At 46.7% G+C, this 9,891-nt stretch overlaps 1 protein-coding gene across 3 annotated transcripts in view; it reads left to right on the forward strand.

Moving 5' to 3' along the window:
• Window positions 1-8,471, forward strand: part of LOC107296278 (protein NDRG2-like) — a 47,178-nt gene extending 38,707 nt beyond the window's left edge. For 2 of the 3 annotated variants that reach the window (XM_015825623.1, XM_015825624.1), the window contains exons 10-14: window positions 2,154-2,205; window positions 2,322-2,369; window positions 2,868-2,903; window positions 6,592-6,643; window positions 8,152-8,346. In XM_015825623.1, coding sequence (XP_015681109.1) covers window positions 2,154-2,205; window positions 2,322-2,369; window positions 2,868-2,903; window positions 6,592-6,643; window positions 8,152-8,312 — 349 coding nt within the window. In that variant the 3' untranslated portion in view covers window positions 8,313-8,346. Of the gene's footprint in view, window positions 1-2,153; window positions 2,206-2,321; window positions 2,370-2,867; window positions 2,904-6,591; window positions 6,644-7,248; window positions 7,283-8,151 lie in introns of all 3 variants that reach the window. The other variant, XM_029286022.1, reaches the window with a different exon arrangement.
• Window positions 8,472-9,891: the final 1,420 nt, after the last annotated feature.

Below are 9,891 nucleotides of genomic sequence, written 5' to 3' on the forward strand. Positions count from 1 at the left end.
AATCAAATCTGCCATAATATCCCCCAGATCTTCTTCCTTCTCCTCTATCACATTTTGGAAGCGTAGATAAAATGCCGCCTTATCCATTTCCAAATAAATAATTGCTTCCTCCATTTTTTGGGGGGAGGCTATCATTTCTGTGTCTAATGTATCAACTTTTTTCACAACATTGTCTAACCCCATTTCTACTAATTGAATTATTGCTTCATTTTTTTTCATCGTTTGTTGTATCATTTCAACTCTGTTGTCCAATTTATTTATATCGCCTCTCATTTCCACATGATTTTTCGATATAGTCTCTTGCATTTTTAACATTGTTTCTTGGATACTGAGGAGTGTAGATTGCATAGTTTGCATATTGGCTATTGCATTTTGTTTATCTGTGCCAAACATTCCTTCTATTGATCTTTGGCCAGGTGGGGATGAGGGTGTCAATGTTAAACTCGATACCGTTTTTTTCCCTGTCCTCAATGTTGCCATAATTATTTTACACTTCTCTTCCCTCAACTTCTCTGAACTTTCCTCCACTACCCCAATTACTCCAACCTCTCTCTACCTTCTCAAACTTTCTTCACTTTCTTATTCTTTCTTACTTTTTTAACCAACAAATTTTCCCAATTATACAGTCCTTTTTTATCTCTTCTCAAACCTCATCCACTCTCCTGATACTCCCAGCGTCGTCTTCCGTTGTCTCCTTCCCTTCCGTTCACGCTCGTCTTACTTAAAGCACCGTCCCTGTCAAGCTATAAATCTTTCTCAGCATCAGCCTGTCTTTTTCAGCTTCCTCCTGTCGTTTATTCTCCAATCGTCACTCCGCTCCTTCGCTCCGCTCCTTCGCTCTCGTCTCCTTCCTTGTATCTTTTGAATGGATCTCTCAAGTTCCAGGTTTTCTTTCCAACCTCAGTCCGTTCTTTTCACTTTCCTTTAGTGTCGTATCCTCCCGGTCTCTCTCTCCACCTTCAGATTTTAACAGCAAACCACGCTTTTTCGTGGCTGGGAGCACTTTACTTGAGTTTCCCGATCTTCGCAGCCCTCAGGTTTGTCTCTAGTTTTTCTCCAACCACTTTTAACTGCTGCTGCGTTCTTCTAGATCGCCATTTTCTTTCAACTCTTTCAACTCACAATCTTTTCTATCCAGGTCTCTCAATCCACAAGCTCTACCAACTTCAACTTTATCACGATCTCTCCGCTCCCAGTTTCTTCCTCAAACCTCTCCGTCTTCTGCGCTCACAGATTTAATACACTGTCTTTCTCTGTGTCTACCTTCTGTTATTTAATCTCTCGGTTCTTTAGATCTGTTAACTCACAGCTCCTCCGCCGGGTCGCCGCTTGCGTTGAGGGTTCCCTCTCCGATTGAGCTTCCTCTCAGCGCCCGTCCTAATAGACACTTAAATCTTATTAGACTCTCCTCATATTCTTTAGTATTAGGAATAATATAGGCTATTACAGCTTACTACTTGGCACCGTCTGTTAGAATTCTTGCTTCCGCATCATCTGTGGCTTTATCAGGGCCTCAGATCCGCCATCAGCTGCTGGCAGAAGTTTCCACATTGAAATTAGGAGGTTTCCTTCGTCCTAACGGGCGATCGCCTTTCGCCTCGTTATTCCTCCGGCATCCCCCTTTCTCACGCGTTGTCCTCCAGACTTCCCCGCGCCCCCAAAGGGTCTCCAAACGTGGAAAGATCGGAGTTAGATGACAGAGCCTGTCTCCTTAACTCCGCACCGCCCTGATGCCACCACCGGAAGTCCAACCTAGCTCTTTTCATTGGTTTTTGAATCAAGGTATTCTATGTTCTAAAAATGGTTAACTCGGTAACCAAGCACAATTTTTGTAGGAATGCTGTTTCTCTTCGGTCCCTCCCTTCATATTTTCTATAATATTAGCCCAACCTACCTGGTACTACATCCAAATCTCTTGCCCCATAATTCCCACACACTTAGAAACAAAAAAGTTAGTTTGTTCTTGGGTTTTTTTTGTTTTGACATTTTCATTACTTTCTCCTCTGTGATTAAACTGTTTATGCTCTTTTACATAACTTGAAGTCAGTTCCTAAATTTGTAGGTCCAAAATGCATTACTGCAAGCAATTTATAGTAATTCGGCCTCCAGTTCTAACCTTCTACCATTTTCCTTTTCTCCTGCCCTCTTTTCAGATGTCCTATAATGCTGGTGGTGGGAGACCAGGCTCCACATGAAGATGCTGTGGTAAGTGATGAGGACCTTTCTTTTTTTAAAAGCTTCACAACCTAGAAGCAAAATGTGTTATTTCTTACCTTGTGTTTATTTTAGATTCATGCTATCTGCCTTTCTTCTCTTTCCAGGTGGAGTGCAATTCCAAACTGGATCCCACCCAGACCTCTTTCCTCAAGGTAAGCTATGCATTTCAGATATATCCAAATACCAACTTGCAAAACTCTTTCCAGGATTATATTGAGCTAACCTGAAGAGTTCCCATCCCTGCAATTATGTAGGGTGGTAAAACTGGCAAAAGGGGTGAAACTAGGTAGCCTATTTCAATTACCATTTTGCTTATGGTGCTTCTAACCTTGATCATCACAGATTATTTTTCTTTCTCTAATTTTTTTTTGGGGGGGAAAGCAAAAAGTAGCAACTTTCCAACTAATTTTGAGCTACCAAAAGATGAGCATTCCCAATTTGACTGTGGCATCCAAGATCATATGCTGTTATCCTATAGGGGAGCTGCAGACCAAGTCAACAGTCTTGTGTAAACACATACTATCACACATTTCCCCAACATGGAATAGCTCCCAGACCTTTCAATCATCATCATCAGATCATCATGTTGGAAAGAGTTACCCTTCTTTAGGCAAGTGTGCTTATTTAAGTTTCTCTTTCTTCTCTTGCAGATGGCTGATTCAGGAGGACAACCACAGCTGACACAGGTAAAATATACTAATAACCTGATACTCAGATTCAGAAACAGAATTAATTTTGCATTTCAAAATATTTTAAAAAGCAATGATTTTTTCTTAATATATCATTCCTCCTATTGAGTATTTCAAAACATATTTTAATATGATTGCATTTGTCATATGCTTACATACGATTGCAGACTTGTAGTATATTCAGTCAATCCTGTTTTCCATATACCATAGACCAGTGGTGGAGAATGTATGGCATGCATGCCAGAGGTGGCATGCAGAGCCCTCTCTCTGGACAGGCACGCCGTCGCCCCAGCACAGAGTTCGCCAGAGTAGCTTCCGCCTTTACTTTTCCTGTTTCCAGTCTTGCCCTCCTTCAGCGGTAGCGAGGCCTATGGGGCGATGGCAGCTGTACGGGGCCTCCATATTTCGGTGAAGGCGACCGAGCCGGAGCCCATCGAAGTGGAAGAGGGAGAGCTGTTTCTTTAGACTGGAGCCCTTGCTACCCCCTCGCCTGTGCTATGGCATCAGCAGAGGAACTAGCCATACCGGTGGGGCACTCACTGAGGGAGCTGGTGGTGGTAATGGAGCTGGTGAAACGGACCGTGTGGGGGGGAGCTGCCCGTGCTGCTGCCACGAGGCAAAGCCAGTGGGGGAAGGGGGATCGGACCCATGTGCCCCGCTTCCTGGTATCCTGCCGCAGCCGTGATGCGTTGCCAAAATCGGCTGCAGCACCAGTGGGGCGGTGTGAGAGGCTGCAGCAGGATACCGGGAAGTGGGCATGTGGGTACAATCCCCTTTCCCCACCAGCTTCGCCTCGTGGCAGCAGCACTGGCAGCTGCCCTTCAACCCAGCCTGTTTCCCTGGCTCCGTTACAAGCAGCAGCTCCCTCGAGTGGCACTCTACACAGCTGGTCAGTGTATCTGCTTTTACTTTTGCTGTTTCCAGTCTTGCCCTCCTTCGGTGGTAGTGGGGCCTGTAGGGCGATGGCGACTGTACGGGGCCTCTGTATTTCGGTGAAGGCGACTGAGCCGGAGCTCGCTGAGGGAACTGCTGCTGCTAACGGAGCCGGGGAAACAGGCCGGGGGGGGAAGCTGCCCGTGCTGCTGCCACAAGGTGAAGCCGGTGGGAGAAGGGGGATTGGACCCATGTGCCCCGCTTCCTGGTATCCTGCCGCAGCCGTGATGCGGCAGCGTTGCCGAAATGGGCTACAGCACTAGTGGGGCGGCATGAGAGGCTGCAGCAGGATACTGGGAAGTGGGCACGTAGGTCCAATCTCCTTTCACCTCGTGGCAGCAGCACTGGCAGCTCCCCCACCCCACCCAGCCTGTTTCCCTCACCCCACCCCAGCAGATGGAGATGGCGGTGAGGGGCTGGGGGCGCGTGGGGGACGATGCGAAGCGGCAGTTGTGAGGGGTGTGTGCACGCCAGAGCCTGCCAGAGCCCCCACCAGTGCGAGGATGGGCGGCACAGCTTCACTTCCAGAGCTGCTGCCAGCCAGGCCTGGCGATGCAGGGATCACCGCCGCCACCACCTCCTGCCCAGCCTGCCGCGTAATAAAGCAGGCAGAACCGCAACCGTCCCTCTCTTCAACCAGCTGCTTGCTAACTCGCCGAGGTCCCACACGGCCGGATGCATCCCAGCATGGTTGGTTTCCCTCCTCCCTATCCCGCCCCTCCTGGCCTCGCATGCTCTCCTTTTCCTGGGCACGACCCACTGCATCACCTCCTCAGCTTTCGGCCGGCCGTCCAGCTCAGAGGTGGCTTCTCTGAACTGCTGGAGGTGGGCGAGGCGGGGCTGCTTTTTGTCTTCTCCTCAGGACAGCTTTGGCAGATCCCCCCTCACCTGCCCACCCACCCTCTTCCCTTTCACTCCGCTTCCGAGCCCTCTTCGCAGCTCTGCCCACACAGCCACCAGAGCGGTAGGTGGAGCGCTTCTGCTGCTGTGGAGATGGAGAGATTGCCCCACCCACCACTGCCCTGATGCCCTTGCTTCCCAAACCATTTCTTTTCTGACCTTCTTTCTTCATCACGCACCTTCCCCCTCCCGTACTCTGCCTGTTGCTGGAGGGCTGGCCCGGTATTCACAGTGGGCTGCAGAGCCCTAGAGTGCACCGGTCGAGGGGCTGGCAGGCTGTGGCTGCTGACAGACACCATCGGCCCCCATGCGCTCGCTGGCCTCTGTGTGCAGGGGCCGATGGTGTCAAGGCGACCCCTGCCTCACCTTGTCTTGCCCCGTGGCAATGGCACCCCCAGCCTGCCCCCTGCCTCGCCTCACCCCGCAGGACGAGCCTCCTGCCCACCGCCCCACCTGCCAGAGACCCCCTGGATCTCCCCCAACCCTGCCCAGCCCCCACAGGCGTCCCCACGAGCAACATTGAGGTGGCCACACCCACCCAGTCTGCCGTGACCACTGCAGCCACGCCCACCCAGTGGGCCACACCCACCCAGCACCCGGCAATAAATACGTGGCTTTTGGGTTGCAGTTTGGGCACTCGGTCTCTGAAAGGTTCGCCATCACTGCCATAGACTGTCTTTGTGCAAATCAACAAATCACATTCCATTGGAGATCTGTACACAGAAAAATGAATTGAAGTGTGATTGTTATCAATGCAGAAACATTGAATTATAAACTAATCCAAAGGGCTAGTTCATACAGTGCAGTAGGCTGAAATATAGTTGACTAGTTCTTATCTTAGTTTGCAATTCAGTAGAGCTTATAATACCTTTTCTGAGAGACAGGAAGAAATAGTAGGTAATTGCTAAGATGTTCTACACACACCAAATACAATCTCATTAAACAAGGTGTTCATTTTTGGTTAGAGAAATAAAGTCTCCTTCTCTGCTCTGTTCCAACCAATGTAGTCATACAAACATATGTCTGCAGAGGGAAAAGGGCCTTGTTGAAATGGAGAAGTAGACAAGGAACCCGTAGGCATTTCTGAACAAGTACTGCATGCCAGTTTGAAAACATCAGACATTCTCACATCAGCAACATTGGAGTTCTGAGCTGATTGATTTCCAATGAAGTTCTGTAATGTAGTTGAAACCACTATGATGCTAGTGGCTATATTTCTCCACTGAGGGGACATTTGCTCCCTTTCTTTTGGATCTGGAGTTTCAGATCTTTTATGAGAAAGGTGAGCTGGATAGTTTTGCAGTTATCTGTCAGAAGTCCGGTTTAAAAAAAGCAGAAGAGAAATCCAGAAGAGTGTTTGACAGTTTTCTTCTAATCTTCAGCCCTGGATTAGCCCTCTTCTAAAGCCCCAGGATCCTAGGTTTGTTTTTGTTTTTCTGTTCTTTTGTGAAAAGAAATAGAGATTTTTGTAGCTGTAGAACTTGCATGGCATGAGTTTCACTTCTCATTCTTGGCATTTCAAATCAGCAAAGGTAAAGAAAAATCACAGACTACCTCCCAACATTTTTGAGAGTTTGGGGAGTGGAGTGGAATTGTCGCAATAGATCATCTCCCATAGTGTGAAGACATCAGAATTTGTTTTAATGAATTTCATAAAAAGAATTTTGAAGGGGTTCCATGTCAGATGTTTTTCTAATCTTTGGTTTCCTCTCTCCACAAATGTACTCAATGAGCTATAATTTGGAAGCAAGGAAGCAAGTAATTGAACCTTTAGGGTTTTCTGTCCCTTTTCTGTCTCTTTCCATATATGCATTTTTTAAATGTTTTTCTCTGCTCCTTTTCTATCTTTCAGCCTGGGAAACTGACAGAGGCATTCAAATACTTTGTGCAAGGAATGGGTTACAGTAAGTATTGGATCTGAGGACCTCTGTCCCATTGTGCACCCCCAAAGTTCATAGGTTATTGGGCTGCAAAACCTTGTGTTTCATCTAGCCAAGAGCAGAGGCATTCCTGACAAGATATTTTTGTACCCTAGACTGCATTCACAAAGCACACCAAGTCGTAGTTTATTTAGATGTAGTCTAATAAATAAACCAGAGTTGTATAAACTTGCATAACATATGAGGTTACAAATAAAGGTGGCTGAGATTACAAACTAAACTAGGACAAAGAAGATATTGTGACTTGGGATATTACAGGGACCCACCATAATTCTGTTATTTGATTCCTGGGACTACCTATTTCTTCTCCAGTTTGGCTCCTTGCACCCAAAATAATGTTTCCAGATAATTGAGATTGTTTAGAAGTTCTCATTTTATATGACTCCTGCTCCCCCAATCCCCTCTTTCCTCTCCACTTGTACATCCACCTTCTTTCCATGGCTATTTAGAGCTCAGTTAGAGCAGCCTATCAGCTTAGCCCTTGAACAACAGCCACTGTGGAACATTCATTCCAAGTACAAGTTCTTGATCAGTTTAGCCTAAGGATATCCTTTCCTGTTTCTCCTCAGTCCCTCATGTACTGGACAAGAAACTGAGTCAGGGGTCAGGTACCTTCTGTGGTATTTCTCCCTCATCTCCCATAATTCTCTCCTCCCAACATGTCTGCTCACCCTTCCTCTGGTTACTTCACTCCCCAACGCACAATCTCCCCCTTCCATTAGAGAACACTGAGTTGTTTGCTGTGGTAGTAGGAAAGCAGAAGCAGACATTATTTCATTTGGATTTCTGTTGTGTGCCCAAATGGGGATGGTCTTTGGTACACTATTATACAAGGATTGCCAGCAATCCTGCATTGTGGTTTGATTTCAAAATAAGACCACTCACTTGATTAACCTTTTTTATGCCGATGTACTAATTGTCTGCAAATGACCTGTTGCACTCCATACTTTTAAGGCTGTGTTAAATATTGGGGGAGGCAGGGGCTGACGGTATGCAACTCCATTGTTTGGGACCAAGTCAAGATGGGGATAAGTGCCAACTGTGAAGAAGAGAATGTACAGGCTGTCAATAGAAAACATTTGAAAATAACCTGCAAGGTGTACATGCTTTCTACCCTAGGAAGATTAGAATTTTTCTCCTTGATTTTTCTCTTGTACCAGATAGGCTTCTCTTGAGAGATGCTTCCTTTTCTAGGTTCTAAGCAACCCTCACGTCCCCTTACTTGTTCTCTAGATCTTAGAGAGCGTCAAATTTGCAAGGAATTGAGTTGGGCAATTTTAGATCATTCCCTGATTGTTGCTGGTGACTTCTTTACTATGCTCACTCCTTCTCACACAAGTGCCACTCACTCCATCATTGGCTCAATTCAGAACAAGGTCTTGATAATTGCAGTTAGGATGAGGATAAGCCTTTTATAATATGCAAACATTTTATCTAACTTTGCTTCCCCCTCATTTTTTTCCTCTCCACAGTGGCTTCGTCCTGCATGACGCGCCTGTCTCGCTCCCGCACCGCCTCTCTGTCCAGCGCCACCTCGGGGGACGGGAATCGTTCCCGATCTCGCACCCTGTCCCAGAGCAGCGAGGCAGGAGCCCCCCAGCCACCTGTCCCCACCATGGAGGTGTTCTGCTGAGCTCCGGGCCAGGGGATGAGACCGCCTCCCACCTCTGAACAGGACTCCTTCTGCTATCCCACAATGCACTCCGGCCACTGGGCCAGGTGACGATCTCCCCTAACGGTACTAAAAGTCCAAGGAGGCCCAGATGGGATGCAACTTTACTCTTTTTAAAACAAACATTAACTCCCCCAACCTTTAAATCCAGCACATCATACCCACCTTCCTTACCAACCCTGCCTTCCTCTCTCCCGTAACTTAAAACTAGTGTTGTCAGCCTTCGGTATCTTTAATGATCCTCAGTACCTAGAGAGGTATGGATGGAAGACTACACATTTTCTAAACTATCAGATAATCAGCATCTTCTCTGATGTTTCCCTTTGCCCTCCAGTTCTCTTGCACATTTAGCTTCCTTGATATAGGTGATCTGGATTATCATTGGGCTTTGTTTTGTTTTTTCCCCTGTATAATCATAACTAATCCTTGTTCCTCCCCCTAAATTTTGAGCGATATATTCTTGGAGTAGCCAGATGGCAATCTCATTGCCTTGCTAGCTCTCTTTTGTCCCCTCCGGAGTGTACATAGGAGGAAAATAAAAATAAAAAAGCAGGACCTCACAAGTGAGACGCACAAGCCCCAGTAAGGACTTGCTACTGTCATGCTAACCTAGTGCTCCCAAATGGGAGTTGCTGTTCCTCCACCTAACTCATTTCTTCCTTTGTACTTGTCTGGCTTGGTCTCATCTCTCCTGATTCCATCCGTCTAAATGGTCTTTGAGGTTCTGGTTCCTTCCATGGGCTTAAATGTGTTTTTGTTTTCATTCACCTTTTAAAATAAAGCTAGACTCTTCATTCCCTTCCCCTCCTCTATGATCTCTCTTGGTTTTTATTTTATAGCTTTCCTTCCTCCTGTGCATATACTCTTCCCTCGTCAAAGGCTACATTTCCTCTTTGTCCTCCTTCCCTTCCACTTTCATAGATGGTAGCTGCTTTGTGGTGTGCATGCACAGTTCCTGCTAAGACAGCAACTGTTTTCTGCAATTGAGGCATTGGGAGGCTGGGCAAGATTGAAATGGGGGACACTGGGGAGGGTGGGATTGTTCCTTTTGGAAAATGCTGGGGGCAGATGGAAGCTTGAGAGGGCAGAGGGAAGCTTGAGACAGATTGCACTGTTGCAACTGTGCCAGGCACAAATGACAATAGCCAATGCATCTGTGGTTTCATAGAAGAAGATGAAAGCAGGAGATTCCAACCTTCATTGGCTGTGATTTTTTTTCTTTTTCTTTGCACCAAGCGCTGATTTAGTGGGTTCTGGCTGTTGGCTTTGAGCAGGGCTCTTGTAGTGCCATGGAGGAGGAACTCTGTAATCAGATTCTGACTGTATCAGTTCTTTGATTGTTACCGGCTGTATTAAAGACCTAAATGCTTAGATGATGTTCGCCATGTTGATCTCACAAAATAAGGAATGCATGATGTTTTAAGGGGTCAAACCTCTAACGTTGGACCATCTGTTGAAGGCGGGGGTATCAGTATGTAAGGTTTTGAGTGGTATACAGTCCGAATAGGGCCATAAGGCCTCCAGTGGAACCAGAAAGGTA

This window comes from Protobothrops mucrosquamatus, unplaced genomic scaffold (assembly GCF_001527695.2).
Source record: "Protobothrops mucrosquamatus isolate PMUCROS unplaced genomic scaffold, P.Mucros_1.0 scaffold2729, whole genome shotgun sequence".
Taxonomy (NCBI): Eukaryota; Metazoa; Chordata; class Lepidosauria; order Squamata; family Viperidae; genus Protobothrops; species Protobothrops mucrosquamatus.